The sequence below is a fragment of the Macrobrachium rosenbergii genome, chromosome 5 (assembly GCF_040412425.1).
Source record: "Macrobrachium rosenbergii isolate ZJJX-2024 chromosome 5, ASM4041242v1, whole genome shotgun sequence".
NCBI lineage: Eukaryota > Metazoa > Arthropoda > Malacostraca > Decapoda > Palaemonidae > Macrobrachium > Macrobrachium rosenbergii.
Genome location: NC_089745.1, coordinates 24,795,136 through 24,815,858, shown reverse-complemented (window position 1 = coordinate 24,815,858; position 20,723 = coordinate 24,795,136). Strand labels below are relative to the sequence as shown.

The window sequence follows — 20,723 nt, the reverse complement described above, 5'->3', positions numbered from 1 at the left end:
CTCCTCTTTAATTCTTCCAGGTCAATCATCTTAGCCTATAATTTACGAACACCAAATATGTAAGTTCTTAATACTAAAAGTGTGTACAAACTGCCAGCTCCAAAAATTATATATACCACATTAGCAAATACAATATTTAAAAGTTGGCTACACCTCTTCAAATTAATCAATGGTAGATCACTACCAGTTATATTATATATATATATATATATATATATATATATATATATATATATATATATATATATATATATATATATATATATATATATATATATATATATATATATATATATAGGTCAGGTGCTTTTTTGGCGCAGTTTTTTGGCGCCTTTTTTGGCGCAGTTTCTTGGGCTCCAGATTTTTGGCGACAAGTTTTTGGCGCCCACACTTTTATGCACCAAATTTTTCACCAAAATAAGAATGAAAATATCAAGAGGATTACATTAAAATAAGAAGAAAATTTGAATGTTCCATCACAATACCACACGTCAGAATCTCGTAAAAAACACTGTCCAGCTCTGTCTTCCGAAAATTAAAATTCTTTCGTCTGATCGACCATTGTCACCAATTAAAAAGTTTTCATGCTCACCATTGTTTTTCATATAAAGTTTGTATTCATCTGGGATCACTAATTCACAAACATTCACAGGATTAGGAGGAGCGAGGCTCAACTGATTTCTCCTTCTCTTTATTATTTGCTTCATTAAATCTAAATTTGGAAGTGCTCCTTGAGCGGCTTGAGAAATATTCTCTGTACAAGAACTTATAATTACCGAAGGCTGATCTTGGCAGTCTTCAAACTCTTTAAACTAGTTTTAATAGCAGCTACTTCTACACTTGCTATTGAAGCACCATGAGAATGTTCATTTATTTCATTTATCATTTCATTGTCTTGAGTGTGGATACGGGCTTTGCACTCATTCTTATTTTCACTTCTCCAAAACTTTGTACTAGGGTCCTTCTTGCTATGCTTATCGAACACATAAAGATATCCATTATGCGAATATTTGGGTTTATTTTTCTTACTTAGAATAAGTTTAGCCATTTCTGTAGATGGGTTCAACTCAACTATTCTTAAATTTTAACATGTAGGCGGTAGTAAAAGCTGTTTCTGTACTGTGGAAATTGCTGTCAAGTTAAAGAGAAACAGATAGATAGATAGGCAGTTAAAGAGAAACAGATAGATAGGCAGTTACAGAGAAACAGATAAATAAGCAGTTAGTAGTAACAGGCAATTTCTATTCTCTCAGAATATTTTAACCTGAGAGAGAGAGAGAGAGAGAGAGAGAGAGAGAGAGAGAGAGAGAGAGAGAGAGAGAGAGAATATTTTCTTATTTTTGGCGCCAAAAAAATCGTCGCCAAATAAACCCGTCGCCAAAAACCCTGGAGCCCAAAAAAACGGCGCTGGAAAACGGCGCCCAAAGAACGGCGCCAAATAGAACCATTCCGTATATATATATATATATATATATATATATATATATATATATATATATATATATATATATGCCCTTGGCTACACATACATATGTACAACGTACAACATAGGGTTTTATTTCAAATTAAGTTTCACTTAAGTATCTTATCCATTTCAGGCTAGGCTAACACGTGACTAATTCTAAATGGCCACCACCATCAGCCAGTCATGTTTTTATCTTTATTGCTAAGTAACACAACAATCCTTAAAATTTCATAAACACTAACTATACAGATCACTGCTGTAACAGCCAATCACTGTGATCCTGGTCATGGCACCAATTTATTCCGTCTCATTCAGAGTAAGTAGAGCATTTCAAATTGTAAGTGTTATCGAATAACCCAAACGATCTGAAATGTGCTAACCTAATTGTAGCCTGAGTCTTACACTACGACACCCAGGTTACTTCACTCATGTGCTATTCCAAACTGCAATTAAAATACTGCATTGCATTGTGTCTATTAAACTAAGACATAAAACAACATAAACTTACTGCTAGTTCAAATGGTGTATTCAGTAGTCCTAGCTTGAATCAGAATGAGATTGGCATGAGCACAATCTCTACTTTGTAACCCTCATCCAAAGCACACCTCAAGAAATTCTCCTTACATTTAGATATGCATGTCTCCTAAAGGAAATCTCCCCAAATGAACTTCAAGATGAAAAGGAATGCTTAATGGGCTTGGAGGCACCGACAACTTTGGCTGCATTCCCTTTTTTTAAGGGCAATAGTCTTATCCCTTGCCTCTTGGAGTTCTTCCAGGGTCAATTCACCATGTTTCTTCATATTTGTTGAACTCCTACAATTATTAAAAAATCGTAGGATCCACGCTGTGGTCCTATAGACCTTTTTAACCTTGCTGAATCTCTTCCAATTCAGCAAGTGAGTATTACCATTCAAGGTGTCCCCTGCAGTAGTGACCAAAATGTTCTCTTCCCTACCTTGCACAAGTGATCCACCAACCCATGACCTATCTATTGGCCAAGAGGAATTTTTAATCAAGGGGGTCCAAAAGTACAATCTCTCTTGTCAAAGTTTTGACATTGTTGGTGACACTAGTAAGTACAGTGATGAACAAGGCTGATGCCTTGACCCAGGTTAAAAAGAGCTGGCTTTTGAATGAACTAAAGAACCAGGTGAGCAGTGAGAGGATGTGTTGCATAAACACTATTGGTTTGAGAGATGAGCACAACAGGCATTATATGGGTGTAGATAGGACTACATTTTTAGCACAGAAACTAGACTCCAAAATTGATAAACAAATGGTGAAACATTTGGTGAAAAGCTGTTTGGATTGTCAGTCAATTGGTCCCACTCCTTTGGTGCACAAGGCAGGTAGTGTGAGTGTGGAGAGAGGTTGGAAGAGACTTGCCATAGATGTCACACATTATAGGAGTGTACTGTATTTGTCAATGTGGAGAGGTTTGAAGAGAGAATGTGCAGAGGAAGTAGCAAATATATTGAATATGATTTTTTTGGAATGGGGCCCTGTAGATGAGATTTTTATGGATAATAGTACAGTGTTCAGATTGGAAGTCCTAAAGATAATGTTGGATGGATGGAATATTCAGGGATATTTTCGCGCCTCCTATTGAGCAAGTGGGAATGGTATTGTGGAGAGGCGCTACAGAACTATCAAAACTATCTCTGAGGGGAGAATAAGTCCATTAGAAGCTGTGTTCTGGTATAATATGACACCCAGGAAAGGGTTAGATGAGAGCAGTGTTCCTCAAAGAGCTATCCACAAATTTGAATGGAGACACCTGGTGAAAGTGCCAGTCACTGTTACCGAGGACGTTGCTCCTGTTCAGGTGGGAAAAGAAGTGTGGGTAAAAGCCTCCCCATGCGTGCTGCACTACTCAATGGAAGAAGGGTATTATAATTGGAATTAATTCTAAAAATAATGTCTGTGGATGGTATGCCACAACATGTGTTAGACTTGCATGGGATTGAGCTGCCAAGCTCCTCGGGAGTCTAGTGAGGAGGAGGTGAATGAAGAGAGGGATGATGATAACAGGAGGTATCCCAGGAGAAAAAGGCTTGCTCGTGCCTGGATGAGGGACTATAAGTTGGAGTGCCACGAGGAGGAACTTTGAATTGGATTAGATTTCTGTTAATAGTACCATATGTAGATTGTTATCGTTGTCTGCTTGTTTTTGTGTTTCGATTGATGTAGTTGTTTCACTGTAATGAGTAAGAACAATTTTCGTTTTTAGTTTTTGACCTTAAGATCATGGGGCATGTGGTCTTGGAGATTGGGAGGGAGTTTGTAAAGGTGAGGAAAGTGTGGCTAGCGAGGGCAGAGAGCATGGCAGTTATGGTAGAGAGAGGTTGTGGTTGTGGGATGTCTCAGTCTGTTGTTTTGTAGGTTGCTCTCTTAGGGTTGTAAGTTTACTTTGGAATTAGTGCTCTGTGTTGAAGTCTAATAAGTTGAGATTTTGGTCATCCATTTTTTGTGTTATTTTAGCCTACAAATATATAGGAGCAATGCCATCCAAGACAGGTTCTCTTTAGTTAGAATTTAGGGAAAGACTGCTTCTTCTTCTTCTTCTTCTTCTTCTTCTTCTTCTTCTTCTTCTTCTTCTTCTTCTTCTTCTTCTTCTTTTTAACGTGCTTTTTCCCATTTCTTGTATCGGGTAAGCACGATGCCTTTTTTTGAAGGACTTTGATTTGGCTTTGGGGTAGACCATAGTCTCAATCGGCTGTCCTGCCTGACATCGCTTAGACCTTGGTAGCGTATGTACATGTATCGTAACCAAATCACCAGCTCCCTTTCTCCCAGCAGCGAGGTAAAGACTAAAAATGGCAAATCAGTGAATGGGCATCCTGGATAAGATTTGGAGGTCAGACTGAAATTGGGAGTAAGATTAGTGATAAACGAAGATTCATGTCAGTTTGAAAATATTCAGAAGAATATTAGGAGTCGAATGGCAAGGTGGAGCAAGAAAGATATTATAGGTATATTACGGATATTCCATATGTAGGTGAGTTAATGATGAAAGTGAGACGGAGTTGGCCTGGACGTGACCTTGGCACCACCCAAGTACGTTATTGTTAGCTGTGTTACTTTGGTGACGCCGGGTCCTGTGGACACCAGAAGAGTTGGAAGACCGAGGCAAATTCTGATAAGAACTATGAGCCGGTATGCTGATGAAGAGTGGAAATTAATGAAAGACATGAGTGGCGGAATTTCACAGTGGCCTATTGCATCGTACGGCGTTAGAGGTGATCGTGATCAGCTACCCACTTCTATTATTTTTTAAACGGAATTTCTTGTATTATAGTGTACAAAGAGTACATGTAACGATGCTAATGTTCTGACAAAGTTATATATGTGTTAACATCAGCTGGCATTTTCATCTGAAGTTCGGTAAACGTGATTTTCAAAAAATTTCTCGAAAACATGATCTCACTTCATTTGTTTCATCAGTATTGATTAGGTTTTATAAATATTCCTCAGAATGCACAAGTATTTATGGTTACTAGATAATTCGGGCGTGATTTGTACGCTTGTTTGTATTTCAGAATAAAGTTATTAATGTTCAGTGAATTCAGAATTGCAAAGCAAATTCCTACTAGCTGAACATCTGTAGCAGATTATGCAAGTATCGTACAGAGCCGATGCGTAACGTGCAGTTCATAGAGACATGATTTTGAAGTGCAGATCACAACAACCGTTGATTATTCAGATGTCACGATGCTTTGAAAAAATAATTCTTTTGGTTGCGTCGTCACTAGAACAAAGGTGTTTTGGATAATCAGCGTTAGGCTTTGTTATCGAGAATATCTGTTCAGTGTTTGCAAGGCATGGCACTGAAAATTGATGGTTAAGATAGTTTTGTTTCAGAGATAATGCAGAACATTTTCAGTTATTGATAAATACTTACAAATCCTTCATTTGCAGTTTCCAAGATCAAAGGCGAAAATCGTTCCCTCCACTGCGACGATTAATGTTCTACTGGCGTGCATAACGTCAAACAACGTCTGCTGCCAGGTCGCTATTCATTTCATGACGTGATCAACACATTGCATGATTATAAAATTAAAACTTTCAGTATTCACGATTTCACTTTTTCAAGTCACCTTCGCTATGTTGCGTTTTTAACTCCTAGTTCACATATTCACCATGAGTAATATATATATATATATATATATATATATATATATATATATATATATATATATATATATATATATATATATTATCGGCAGCAACTTGTATTTGATCATGCTCTTGGATTCACATAGTTTTAATTTTGTCGGAAGCTTAAGAACCATTGGTCAGGAGCTGGAATTTTGTGGAGACATTCCATTACTGAAGGCTAGTGCCCATCGATTTTGCATATATCATTACTCCGCCTTGATAAAAGCGCCCAGTTATTTCGTTAGATTACTTGGGAAACGGTGTGCCCAAAAGAGTAACGATTTTTAATTTTACTACTAATAACAGGTCGAAAATCACAATTTAGTTGAGAGTACCCCGTCAAGAGTCAATAGATTTTTTTCTTAAGATTTTGCGTTGTGGGCTATGTACTGGGTGTGGCAAAGTTTTCATGCAATTGTTTGAAATAAGGACTATTGCAAAACACTGAAGACTACCCACAACAATTGCCGCAAGTCCATTGATTTATTGATTATCCTGTGTACCTTCAAGTCAGGATTCTCATACTGCCATATCCGAGTAGTCAAAGCACCCACCAGGTTACCCAGCAGTTTCAACGAGAGCTGGTGATGTATCTTGTTTGAAAATGAAGTTTTGTGAACTATTTTCATTATCAGTTACCAACTGAGTTTGGAGGATAAAAAATAGAGATCAGATGTATGAAGGAGTAGATTTATTAACAGTTCCTTGGAAGAGTCATTCATTAAGGATTTGATGTGCCATTTATAGATCATATAGGAGTGAATGTGCCGCTGTACTTATAATACTAATACTGCTACTGATGGTGAAATTAATGTCTATTATTAAAGAAAACAATCGTGTTCAGCGTTACATAATGAACATGCAATTTAAATTTTATCCAGTTATATAACATTTTCCCCTACTTTCGGCGTCAAGATGTTGTCATTTTGTTGCAGTCCTTTACTCTTCAGAGCTTCAAGTTTCTGTCGTTGCTTTTCCAGAATCTATAAAAAAAAAAATAACAGTGTGGTTGCAGAGGATTTTTTTTTTTTTTTTTTTTTTTTTTTTTTTTTTTGCTATATTCTGGTCTATAGCACTTAGCCATTTTACGCCCTCAGAAATTTGCCTTTAAAATGAAATTCGGAGGATTTCTGAGACAATTATAATTTCGACGTAAATAAAAATTAACTGAGTTTATTAATTTTACTTGCGTTCACCCTGTAAATATTGAAACTATTTGTCTTTGTTGATATTAACACGAATTTCAGAAAACAAAAGGAACATTGTCAAAAGATTGAAAATTACAAGTGCGTACGATACATTTCCAGCCCTTTTAAAATCTTATTATAAAGATCATTTATCTTGGTGGTACGTTTCCAGAAGCAAAGGAATAATAAGAAATAACATTTTCATTGTTTTGGAGGTGATGAAAATACTTGGTTTGGAGTTATGGCCTACATATATCTGCGTAGAAAAATCCATTGTTAATTTAATTTAATCTTAAATATTTATATGTACGTACGTCTTCATTTCTCTTAACTGTAACTCAAAAAGAAAGAGATGCACAGTTAATGAGACCATTTCACCCTACCTGTGTGTCATTGTTAGTCAGAAGTGAAACATGCGCTTGTTTGTAAACCACAAATACAGTAGACTATAGATCTCAAATAAGCGTTTGCTTCTTTACACTAATATAGATATAAGGCTTGCTCAGATAATTTACTTACCGGTTCTGGTATACTTTTGGTATCTGGCGGTAAAGGCGCTGGATATGGATCATGGTGAACAATACCATAGGGTCTTGCATGATACAAGAGGTACTCTAGGGTGTACATTAGATCTGTACTAACGTAATGGAACGTGACTGGAGTGTCGGAGCAGCAATCAAGACCCTTCGGGTGAGAAAACATTTTGCTATAGAAATTTCACCGGTGCAAATTGAAAATTCAATAGAAAAAAAATTCACTTGAATTTAAATCTTTTTAAACTGAAAGACATTTGTTATTTTCTGTGAGTCTGGGAGTGCGTATAAGTTTAGTAGGGTTTATGGTAATCTCTTAATCTTAAGAAGAATTACGAACACTGAAGGTTAGTAATCAGTTTTCTTTGTAACTAGGTGCAAAGGTTAACCCAGCCGGCACTGTCATTGACAAATTGGGAGATAAAATAATCGAAGAAATTCATTCGGAATTCTATAATTTATTAGTGTTTTAGTTTCATTTTGAAACTGAGCAGTTAAGTTTCTGAAATAATGCTTACTTGATGTGCTCTGTTGTTATGGGATTTTAACTGTTGTCGAAGAAAACATCAGCTATGATTAAAAGAAATTTTATCAATTTTTAGTGATACAAAAGGCGTTTCGATAGCTCTTGTTGTTTTCAGCTCTACTGTAAAGGAATACAAGTAAACTTTTGCTGGATTCCTGCACACGTAGGTGTGTGTGTGTAATGAATTGGCTAATAAATTAGCATAAGGGAACTTAATTCGCAAATGGATATCAACTTTTGTGCAGTGATCTCTTGTCTGGAATCAGAAGTTGTTGTTCGACATATATAGCAAAAACGGTGGAACGCAATGTGTGAGAATGAAATAGATAACAAGGGTAATATTTTCTTGGAAGTATAGAAATTTGCCCAGAAGATGAGAGAGACGGTTGCCATTTACGAATAAGCAGTACCTGTCAAGGGCATGACATTTTAATGACAGGTGAGATCCAGCCATATTTTCATATCTGCCTAGCCTCTGTTTTTGTGATATCTGCCTAGCCTCTTTGACTCGGGGGGCGTGTAAACTAAATGCAACCTAGAAGTACAATTGCCTTCGTGGGCTAGGACGAGGACGGCAGGGCCATTCTTGCTAAGTTCCGCGAAGAAGTAGGAGTGTATGATGCCTGTGGCATTTTTAAATATATTGTTCAGAAGCAAGCCTTCTGCAGATAATCTAGTCTTTTATACCTTTAGTTGTCAGGTGTGTTTAATGTTGAGAATATATTATATTAACGTAGCCGGTATCGGTGGCAAGAATCATTACTGTTACAACACTCAGATAACTTATAATCATTCATGCATTAACCAAAGGTAGTATTTAAGGGATAGATGTCAGCTATATTCACATTCTCCAGTTATATTTATGTGAGTTATAGAAATTACTTAAAATAATGGAGATGGGTTATGTATAAACCTGCATGCGCACAAGAGAAATTAAAGTCGAGTACAGGATAAAGATATTTCCCAGTTAAGGCATAAAGTTTGAGTAAAAGAAGAGTAATACTGGAAACCTTCTAATTTTATGTTTGGCTTTCGTAGCTGTTTGTTGAAGGGTTCGGATGTAGCATACGTTTTACTATCATATGCTTGGCTTGTGAATAGAATTTATGAAATCCTGTAAAAATAAAGTTCAAAAACAATTAGATGGACATTGCAGAAACAGTTCACAAGAAAAACTAACAGAAAAGGTACTGGTAATGTATGGTGAGAGAAAAAGTATTGGTACTATATGGTGGCCGTTAAGGATGAACGCTAAGCTTCTTATTATTCATCACACCGGTGGAGGAAGCTACTAAGAAGTGTAGAAAGGGAGACTGCTAGTAAGTATGTAAATGGCCTAGTGTCAACATCAGAATCAAAGTAAGCGGTATTTGAAATGTTGCAAAAGATGGAAGAGGGGAGTATTGGATATCTATGTAACACCGAGTTGTTCCGACAGGGTACATCCATCACCTTTACATTAGGGGTATCATTCACTGCAAACTGAAGTGGCTTTTGAATCGTGGCAACAAAGTAGTAACTGCTGAAGATGGGGATTGAGAAGGGTAACCACCTCACTCACCTTCCTCGCACCATTTCACTCTTTCTTTTGGTGGCATTGTGAAAGACACTCATGCTCCTTCTTCCTTATGTACCTGTTGGATTCTGGGATGTGGATGAGTAGCATGCTGCCATTGTTTCCTATTTAATTTTATACGGCGTCAGTAACTTAGATGTTGTGACGCCAGTTTTAATAGCCACAAATCAGTCAATCACCTCTTTTTGCATACCTTGTGCATTTATTTTTCTTTCTGCTGTGTCATGTGGTTTTGTTTTTCTCTTGATGGAAGAAACATGACCAGCGCTGGTGTGGGAGTCGTGGGCAACCTTGTTCTTCATGTCTCACATATTGGTAGACCCACATGAGATCTGTGCTTATTGCAGGGCAGGGATTTTACTTGGTCTATGCCGTATGAAATATGCGCTTCTTATAGCCTTCTCCTGAGTGAGAGATGTATGGCAAGTGGAGGAGGAAAGTTTGGTAGCTTTTACAGGTTTGTTCAGGGATAACGCTCCTCTGGTGACAATGCAGAATTCTTTCGTTCTTTCCTGCCACCTGTTACCATCCTTCTTCCAACTATGCCAGGATCTTCTCCTCCCAGGAGGTTAGCTCCCGTTCATCCTCCATCTGGGGACAAGGAAGACAGTTGGGGGATGTCTTCATTTGATTACCTGCGCAAAATCTGGCATAAGCTTAATCTTCCAAGTAGTCTTCCTTGTTCCTTCTTTGACTTTCTGACAGGAAAGAAAAGGGAAGAACCAACCACAGATGTGTCTGCTGCTACGTTTGCAGTTCCCATGGTTGCCTGGTCTGCTGAAGAGATCCTCTAGTGGAAGTTGTACCTGTAGCTGATTTTGTAGGTGTTGTGACAAATCCTCAACCAGTCCTGTGGAGTTGAAGACAAGGGAGAAGTCTCAGAGGAAAAGGAAGAAGCATTCTTGCTGTTCCTCCTTATCATCATAATCTTCCTCATCATCTTTTTCTTCTACCAGCTCGTCGTCTTCTTCCTCCTCCTTGCCCCACGACTCCCTTCTCCTGCACAGGACGAAGAAGAAGGGGAAGTCGGACTTCTGCTAGTTCCTCTCGGCAAGAGAACAGAGGTGCCAGTTCACTACAAGGTGATCATAATGCATAACCAATGCAGGTTTCAACCTATGTATGTACTGTACATGTATACATCTTTTTCGTGGTGACCGCGGAATTCAGATTCAACATTTCATCGAACTTAATGATATATATATTTGTGTATTAAAGATGTATACTTAGGCACTTACCGTATCAGGTTTGTAGTAAACGTAATCCAAATACCAGTCAGGCACCCCACCCATGAGGTGGGTGGCTGGAGTAAAAGGGAAAAACCTTCCACGTCCTAAACTATCTCTCGAGTCTCCCGCAAGGACACCAATGTTGTCGAGGCATTTTCCTAAAACATAAGTTTTCAAACTTGAAACATTTATTATTGTGGTTTGGTGTATTATCTTGTTATGCCTCCATGTGTTATAATGACCTTTACGTCCGTTATATTAATCTGAGTTCCATGAGAATTTACTCACCCATTTCTGCATCTTCTGCACCGGTGTCATCCTCTTTACATTTCAGTTTGTTAGGTAGCGCATCCTCTATGAACTTTCTTACTGCTTCTCTGCTAAGCACATACCCTCCTCCTGACGGAGTGGATGTGAATTTTAAACGCAAAGTAGTAAAATATTTGTTATTGGTTTACTAAAATGTCCTAAGTGGGCTACACAGGTTTAAGAAAGTTAAGGTAACAATAAACAAACAAAAATAAATAGGGAATTAGATAAAAAAACACTAGATTGTTTTTAATGAGATAGACGAGAATTAACATTTTTCCCCAAAATTCGATAATATCAAAGTCATAATGTTGAAGAATTTTAAGACCAGTTGTAATACAGAAGTCTATTTTAGCTTGTTAATTTTGTATGATTCTCTTGATATATTAACATCCCACGTAATTTCTATGGATAAATTGTTGAATGAAATGCATAACGGTTTAGATTAATGTTATGCGAGTAAATGCAAATCAATATTTTTAAGCTCTCTAGACAGTCAGGAAAAGTAATGGAGGTTGTGGACTTTCTGATAACTATTCTTAATGATTATTTTATCATTTTATATTTCAGCAGACAAGACTATGTTCTGTTTAATGCTATCAAAAAGACTTACCTTCGAACTATAATGTTTGTACGTAAGAGAATTTAGAAATTGACCCCCTCACATCTTTAAAATGAATTGTGATCTCTATTGGAAGAATTATGATAAAATCTTAAATAAGGCTGCTTGTGCTTCTCTTAAAGCATCTGCTGCTCATGTTTGCTGAATCCCACTATCCCGTTATAGAATATTGTTCTCATGTGTGAGGATACAGTCCTGTTGATTGTTATTGATAACAAATGTATGCAATTCAGTTCATCCAACAGTCACCTGTTTCTTAATTCTAACATGGTTTCATTTTAATCGTGTAGAGAGAATTCTTTTATTTGCCATGTATATTGATGTAACTGTGAAGAATTCATTCTACAGCCAGTTTTTTTATTTACCACGTTACCACCACTTCCCGGCAACGAACAGGGCTTGAATTTCCACGTGCAGTGTGTTGCGGTCATGAACACGCACTTCAACCTCTCTTTTTAACAGTATTTATACCGATTCACCTTTAAGATATAAAATTGGCCGTTATCCTTAGGGGTGTATGATTCGTTGCTAAAAATGTATTACCAGAATACTGGTTCTTGAGTGATTTTATCCCTTTAGTTACACTTCTTGAATTACCTTTTTCTATTTTTGGACTCGTTTCTATGGTGGGTAACAAATGGTTAAGTGTCTGAGTCATTTATAATAGTTATCACTTGCCATAAAAGACATTTTGCGAAGTTACCTAATGTAGTGCTATTAGACTGATTGCTTACCTCCGCTCATGTATCCCTGTTTACTAAATTTCTTGAATCGTGATCCAAAATAAATTGGGAAGGTCGGGTCATAAGCTGCTAACATGTATCGCATGTTCTCCATGAGGACGTATCTGTAAAGCATTGATTTGCTTTAATGTGTATAAATGGAGGTCTCCAATTAATACTTAATGTTAAGGAAAATCATATAATTTCTAAACAAGTCGGGAAATATGATTTAGCAGCATGCAAAAATATTAGATTATAAAATCATCAAAACTCCGGCGAACAAGTCTTATTTGGTTGTAGTACATATATAAATATCCATATTACTATAGTTGAGCAGTCAGTACATTCTCTTTTAAACTTGGTGGTTTCATGCCAGACCAATAAAATAATTGTTATGGAAAATAAATGTCATCTTTGGCCCAACATTATAATGGAATTGTGTCATCTTTGGCCTAACATTATAACGGAATTTTCGTTGTTGTTAACTTTCAGTTTCATATTATTTACCAGATTAATAGAAAAGTTTGTTCTTTAAGAGATATATCATAAAAGCAAAAATATTTTCGATAGATCGTATAAAACCTTGTCTCATAAATTTGCTTAAGACGTATTAAGCCAGCGTTGTTTCCATCATTATACAAGTTCTGTATCTTTTTATTTTGAATTGTATTCGTAAATCGACTTATCCTATCTTTGACTATTCAGTTTTCAGTATCACACACTTCTTTTTTATATTTTGAACTGAAAAACGTCTTATCTTCTGTTTTTAGGGAGTGCGAGAATTTTTCTCTCCTATACGGTTTCTACCGAATCAAAGTATTATTTCTACTATTGCATTCGGAAGACAGCAAACACGTGAGTACCTGTTTGATTTAATAAAACATTTTTATCTAACAAAGCATCTTCATTGTTTCTTAAGATACTCTACTTCTTTTGTCTTCCTGCAGCTACGTTTTCTTAGATGCACCATTCCTTAGGTATGTGTTGCTAAAGAGCAGATATGACTTGGGAAGTGAAATAATGTTATAAATTTTTTTATTAATGCTTGAGTTCTATTTACATACTAATGAAAGATAATTGATATTAACAGTGAGGGTTTTTTTTTTTACTTTTATAACACCAGCATTATCTCTGTAAAGGAGAGTAAAATTAAAATACTTTATCTTCTGGTCATTTCTGATATTAGTGTTTTTGAGATGACTAGCAACTGATGCTGTGACAATAGGTAATATCGTCCGAGACTTAAATTTCGAATCATACCAGCATTCTATGCGGGTGTAAATGAAAAGGTACTGACTGCACGATAATGCACACAGCAGATCATGGTCATTAGGTAAAATTTATATACATGTTTTTCTCTGCGGCTGCCATATTAATTTTGTGCGAATTTTAAAGTGGTTTTCAATTAATTGAAAGAAAATTCTGATTTATTCCTTTGGTATTAATGGTAAGCAGAAGTATATGCTCAATAATGGCGATATAATAATTTTTTCATTTGATGGTCTGTAAGAACCTGGGCTACCTGATGTGAATACAAAAAAAAATGGTTGCACGAGTTTGAAGCATCCTCCGGTAACCTGTGGGACGGAAAAGAAGTCTCTCGAAATGACCTCACTACCACCCAAAAGTACTTGACGAGTTGGGAAGGAAATATAAAAACTCAGTTATGCAGGCTAAGGTCTCTCAGACTCCAGGTGACCTGAGTAAGGTTAAAAGTCTGCATTTGAAATGTGCAAACACGGTGCATTATTCGGGACAGGGAAACACAAAAGCGAATATTTTAAGGAGTTAAAACACATACTGGTTGTTGGATTACCAGTGACTGTAAAGGGATGTTAAATGATAGACAATATCTTACGTGTCGTCATCTCCCTTGAAGAACCAGTCGTACTCGTTGAGATGATGGTCATACACATATTTGTAAGCCCTTTTGGTCTTTCCCCAGAGAACGTCACGACCGTCGCCTGCTCCTAAGTCTATGGCCCCAAGTACCGAATCTGGAAAAGGATGGCCATTTTATAATTCTCGTGTTCTGGAGATTGTATTCGTTTGATGTCTGATGTTCATGCAATGTTGATGATGGCTTTTTTGGTCTAAAAATTAAGAAATCGTGACAAAGGTTTCAATTTACTTTACGTCGAATATACAATTTACGTCGAATATACCGTTTGTTCAGCGTGTTTAATACAAAAAATTACATACGTAAAAATAGGTATTCGGAATTTTGAGAGACGACAAAAACCTAAAAATTAGCACATAAAATTCTTAAATGTAATGGAAATTATAGTCTCTGTTACGTTGATTAGTTAGTTTGGGTAGCTAATAGTTTGAATCATATTGCCTAATGGGACTGCTGAAAAATGTGGAGTATTTCTATATTTGACCACCATGAACGTAATCTGTTTAACTAAGAGTAGGGAGAATTTTCAAAAGCCGTATAACCAGTTGTTCTGACACTAGCTCTAAGAGCGAGGAAAGTAGGTTACAAGAGCACTCTAAAGATTTCCGGAATTCAGTTTTTGCTCTATAAGAATGCCTAAGGGTTTTAAAAACTCTTTATTCCAGTTTACAAACAGTTGTGAAAATGGGTTTTATATAGTGGATAATTGCCTAAAGAATTGGAAGTTGTTATAACTTTTCATTAAAGAGAACGACGTCGCTAAGAAGTTAAGGAAGAGTCGTTAGATATTTAATTTTATATATATACATGTGGGAAGAGAAAATGGTAGCTTTTATGTCAAGTATTTCGTTTTATTCTAGTGCTAGTTCCAGCTCTTTCTGACGAACTTCCAGTATTTCAGAGACTGGTATAAACAAGTTTCCGAAGATTCTTTTGAGATGTTTGATCTTTGGCAGCAAGAGGAGCCAGTCTGGTTAACATTCATAGTGGAAAAATATTCGGGTCCTCTTGTAATTTTATATTTATGTTACTTACGTAGGTTTAGTGCCTGCACTCAGAATAATTTTCATCTGGAAACACCTACTACACATTCGATTGGTATCCTTTATTAAAGACACACGAGCCGGAAAAGCTTCTAGAGATATTCCCGTAGGAGCGTTAGTGCGCCTCAGGTGGCGCACTGTAGGTATTACTAAAGGGTGTTGGCAGCGTCCCTTCACCCCCAGCTCCCACTTTTTAGTTTTTAGTGTTACTGTGGGGTTCTCTTCCAGTTCACATTTTGATCCTTGCACTTCAGATGCTTTGGTTTCTGAATGTTTATCTTGCTGTCCAACCACTCCAACTTCCTCTTCTCACTGTTTTAAGCGCTGAATTGTTGAGAGTGCCCCAGTGCTTGGCTTGACAGCCCAGATTTCGTGAACCAGTCAGATCATTTTTAGAGAAATATATATACTTCTATAATCTGGTTCCCTTCTATAGGCTATGGAATGAAGTAGTTGCTCACAAACTTCAGCTGGTTTACAGACGACGTTATATCATGTTTACACACACTTTAGGTATGAATATTTTAGATTAATATTGAGGCACTGCCTCAGGAAAAAACCTTTCAGGTCTGACTGGGTTAGGCCAAATTCAGTAGTTGATTACTCATATTGGTGAAATTCTGCTTTATTTTTCCATTTATTATCAGTAGTCGTTCTTCCCATAAAAGAAACTATCGAAAAGAAAATTTTACCATGTTAGATTAGACATCGGTAGTGTTAGGTGAGGTGTTACAATAATATAAGATGTTACTTGCTTTCTGCACCAAAATATCCTGGAACTTAAGTATTTTTAATATTTCAGTGAATGACTGTTGTTATAATAAAGTTCCTTAAGAGTTTAAAGGGAACAAACAATCCATCCTAAAGTTTTACCACCGAGTACGAACACTGCATCGTAAAGTTTGACAGCAAGGAAAACCAACATTATCTCCCTAAGTGTTACCGCGGAGTGGAAATGTTTGAATTTTGACTGCTGTCATTGTGATGGTCACTAATAAAGGAAAGCATCGTGAAGTTTAGCTATGCATGGAATGTGTTATACCATTAGTCGAACTCATGAAGATTAGCTTGTTGCATCGTTTTCCCCATGTGGCTTTGACGTGTTTGGCTTTTTTATCGTGGGTTGCAGGACTCGTCAAGATCCAGCAAAGAACTTTGACCTCTTGGGCTATTCTCTCTGCCTCTATAGCTTCTCCTGTTTTAAGTTTGGAAGATCAGATTAGGTAAGGAACAAAGAAAAAAATACAAAGTTGCGGTGAAGCGTAAGAAAATAATAGTGATAAGTAGCACTCTTATGAAGAGTAAGAACATAGCAAAATGACAATTTCCTTTTAGTAGATATTTGCAGGAAATCAAAATTTTAAGAGAAGTGCACCGTTGTGATTATCAGTATATGGCTATAATTATGCTTTTCTTATTATCAGTATAATGACAAACGCCCATTTCAAATACCTTTATGATGCAGTTCCGATGGGTCGTGCTGTGTTAGAACGTTATCAGGAATGTCTCTCTCATCCTCATGATTGTGTCCGTGGAGGTCTTGGAATCTGTAAGCCCGAAAAAGTTTTAATATGCGTACTTAAAGTGTTGTAAAAATGTAAATGACTGTTATTTATATTACTATTTACATGGAAAATGTGAGATGAAATACAGTGTAAAAGAAGTATATTTCTCTTAAAGCTTCAACTGAGATGAGCAGTAATCCTGGGGAACAGGTTCTCACTATTTTTTTTATTATATAGACCAAGAACATCTCTTAAACAGGGACCTAAAATTTTATCTGAGAGCAAAGGCTCCACACGCGATATATTCAAAACCTGCGTATGTTTAATGTTCGAACTTACTGCACATACGCCAAAAATGACATAATGTCATTTTTGGCAGTTGTATTATGACCCAAAAATTCCTAACGACGACTGTCAGCTGTCAGCTGTGCCCACTCTTGCAACCTCTGTGTTTCCCGTCGTGATTTATATTTAAATTATTGATACTAGTAATTATACAGTTCTTTTTCATTATAAAGGAATGTTTCTTAGTGTGGAAATGTATATTATTTATGTGAATTTCTTTTGATTCTCTGAAATAACTCCCCGTAGCGTGGTAGTGCCGTCATTGCACCTCACGTGGTGCACTGTAGGCATTACTTAAGGGTCTTTGTAGCGTTCCTTCTGCCCCTAGCTGCGACCTCTTTCATTCCTTTTACTGTACCTCTGTTCATATTCTCTCTCTTTCATCTGACTTGCTACCCTCTTTAACAATTATTGTTTCACAGTTCACCTGCTAGGTTTTCCTCATGTTGCGCCTTTCAGACCGCCTTCCTGTCAATTTCCCTTTCAGCGCTTTGGCCTAAATTCTGTATTCTTTTTCTTCTTCTTCTGAAATAGCTGGCGGAATTAAGGAATAATTTTGAGCATGAGCTGAGAGAGCAGAAGGGAAAAATAGCAACATGGATGATATCGATAGAGATAGCTAGATTTCACTCCATGCGTATGATAGGGCTTACAAGTAGTACAGTAGTGGCCAGTGGCAGTATATCAGGTGTGAATGAAACACCATTCAAGATGTAAGTTTATTTTTAACTCTTGCGCAACGATGTACGCGGGAGGTAACGATAACATCTAGCCGATCTTACTCGAAGCAGTGGTAGTTATATAATTTAGATTGTCCTTTGTTTGTGTTGAACTGAAAGCACTGTTTTCTTTCCACCTGCATGAGAAGACAGGCAACTAGAGACTTCCCTTGGCGTGTCTTTTCTTTTTCATTTGTGTCACCAACCACGGGCTGGTACTTACATCATTGTCAATAGTTCTCAGAAGTTCTGGTACACATATGGGCTTCCACAAAGGGTGGAATGTTACATAATCTTGGTCAGTTCGAACAATCAGGAAATCACTCAAACAAACAAATCATAATATAATTGAGATGTCTTTAAATGTGATTAAAATAAACGGGAATTTCACTAACATCTCAATAATCAACATCCATACAAAATTAAGCAGTTGAACTAAAGTTCCAGAACATTACAGTAAATATATATATATATATATATATATATATATATATATATATATATATATATATATATATATATATATATATATATATATATATATATATATATATATATATATATATATATATATATATATATATATATATATATATATATATATATTATACATCCATCCATACATACATACATGCATGTATATAACCAGGGTTTTGTATAACATAAAGCGATAATACCTCGAAGCGGAGCTCAGTTTCTTATGAGCATCAAGTGTTGCGATGTTTGAATAAGTTTCTTTTCTGTATATGTTCATGCATGACAAGTCTCTGCTAAAGCTTATTTTATAGGGAGCCTGGGGGCAACCAGGGTGCGACTCTTGAAAAGGAAGCGAAACTCGCTTTCTAATTTTTACTGAGGGCGCACTGCATTACACCTCGATTGGCTGGTGGTTTTATGTGTGTGAGTGCTGAGGTGCACTAATTACCTCGTCAGTTATATAAGCGAGGTGCCGGTGTCAAGGTAATTTTTATGCCATTCAGTAGCATTCGTCAACATGTCGAGTAATTGCACCTCTCTTGTTTCCATGTCATTGAGTTTCAATGGGTGTCGTCGAATGAATTCATTTACCGGAGATAACACTGAAGCTTGCAAGCATCATTTTCATTTCCCATCGCATCTTAGCCGATGATTTTTGTTGGTGATTTTTATTAGTCCACTATTTCTCTTATGTTGGTATTTAAACACCCTCAAACACCCGTAATAAAGAGCTTATGTCTTTGTTGTACGTGCTATGACATATAATTGATTTATCTTTGCATAGCGTTCTCTTGACTTATAGGTATGTCAGTTTGCAATTCAAAGAGTTTGACAAACATATCCTCTGTAGCGAGTGAGTTTACATACATAGGAGCAAATTCAAGGCGGAGACGAATTGAAGTGGGAGTTTAGGATTTAGTGAAAGAGAGGGTTGTGTTTGGGGGGGGCTCTAATTCTTTCTCGTTTTTAAGCCGTGTTAGAAGACGTTTTCCGTTTTTAAGGTGAACTAAGGTTTATAATGTCTCCTTAGTGATTTCTGATGTCCTCCTCTTTAGTATAGTACCTCTTTGATATCAGTGTTGCCAACCGAACGTTTCTCATCCTGTATCCTTACTTCCATTCAACCCCACCGTCCTCTTTGTTACTATATCTGAAATGTTAATCTTATTATAAATGTGAATATATTCTGCCGTGCTAACACACGTAGAAAGACACATTTCTGGTTGAAAAACTTTTAACTTGAGTTACAGGTATGCATTAAGGTCCAAGATATAAGAGATTTACATTAAAGTGTGATCATGCAGTGGTAAAAACGAAAAAAATGAATTAAGTATGTGTAAGATTTATTTTCAGCGACAGTCAAACACAAACGCATACGCTTATATGTGTAGATATATATTGTATGTACATATATGTATGTATATACTGTATTGCACATATATATATATATATATATATATATATATATATATAATATAAACTTAAACTTTATATAAATATACATATATGTATATACATATATATAGCCTACATGTTTGTATACATGATATATATATATATATATATATTAGATTAGATTTACATATATATACATGACATTAGATATATATTTACATATATATATATATATATATAAATATATATATATATATATATATATATATATATATATATATATATATATATATATATATATATATATATATATATATATATATATATATATAGAGAGAGAGAGAGAGAGAGAGAGAGAGAGAGAGAGAGAGAGAGAGAGAGAGAGAGAGAGTCCCATGACAATCTTCTCTGATGTTTAAACGATACCTTTCATGAACTTTGGCCACGGGGAAAGAATTCTGGTCGTTGACGGTGTCACTGCTAGGAACGTTAGCATGCTGCTCAATACACTGCATGCTAATACAAGTAAAAGCGTTCTTGCTGATAAACCTGAAAAGAAAAATTGATAAGAGTGGCGACTGGAATCAGACCGGTTGGAATTTTAATGCCATTTTATCTGAGTTTGTTTAGTTTCCACAAGCAGAATTAAAGCCTTTATAAGAAATTCAGCTTAATGCCGGTATCAGATCAGTGGTTCCTGTAGTCATGTCACGCGTTTCGTGTCCGTTCATCATCCTCTTTCAGGTTTATTGGGAAGGCATGGGTTTTCGTTCTTGGCGTAGTTTTGAAGATGTTAACACTGACAAAAGCATTTTTAAAGGCAAACTTTCACTTTCCCGTAAGGTGATCTCTTTTTATATCTAGCAGATGTTTTATCTGCAAGACATTATTATGTACGACTTTTTTTTTTTTTTTTTTTTTTTTTAGTTTTTAGTGCTATGAGATTTAATGAAACGAGACGGTTTGTATGTTACAACACGCATAAAGGAGAACTTACTCAATAATATTTT

General features: G+C 36.2%; 1 protein-coding gene and 1 long non-coding RNA gene across 6 annotated transcripts in view; one reads left to right on the top strand and one right to left on the bottom strand.

Moving 5' to 3' along the window:
- LOC136838606 (uncharacterized) overlaps window positions 1-13,229 on the top strand; it is a 39,848-nt gene extending 26,619 nt beyond the window's left edge. Inside the window, exon 3 of the long non-coding RNA XR_010853053.1 lies at window positions 13,100-13,229. This is a non-coding gene — a long non-coding RNA (uncharacterized lncRNA). The remainder of the gene's footprint in view (window positions 1-13,099) is intronic.
- Window positions 6,302-20,723, bottom strand: part of LOC136838605 (glycoprotein-N-acetylgalactosamine 3-beta-galactosyltransferase 1-like) — a 60,797-nt gene continuing 46,375 nt past the window's right edge. For 3 of the 5 annotated variants that reach the window (XM_067103850.1, XM_067103852.1, XM_067103851.1), the window contains exons 2-10: window positions 20,140-20,262; window positions 16,725-16,819; window positions 16,315-16,467; window positions 14,188-14,326; window positions 12,342-12,454; window positions 10,965-11,075; window positions 10,686-10,834; window positions 7,332-7,496; window positions 6,302-6,608 (exon numbers count right to left, since the gene is read on the bottom strand). In XM_067103850.1, coding sequence (XP_066959951.1) covers window positions 6,507-6,608; window positions 7,332-7,496; window positions 10,686-10,834; window positions 10,965-11,075; window positions 12,342-12,454; window positions 14,188-14,326; window positions 16,315-16,467; window positions 16,725-16,819; window positions 20,140-20,262 — 1,150 coding nt within the window. In that variant the 3' untranslated portion in view covers window positions 6,302-6,506. The remainder of the gene's footprint in view (window positions 6,609-7,331; window positions 7,497-10,685; window positions 10,835-10,964; window positions 11,076-12,341; window positions 12,455-14,187; window positions 14,327-16,314; window positions 16,468-16,724; window positions 16,820-20,139; window positions 20,263-20,723) is intronic. The other 2 variants (XM_067103853.1, XM_067103854.1) reach the window with 1 other exon arrangement.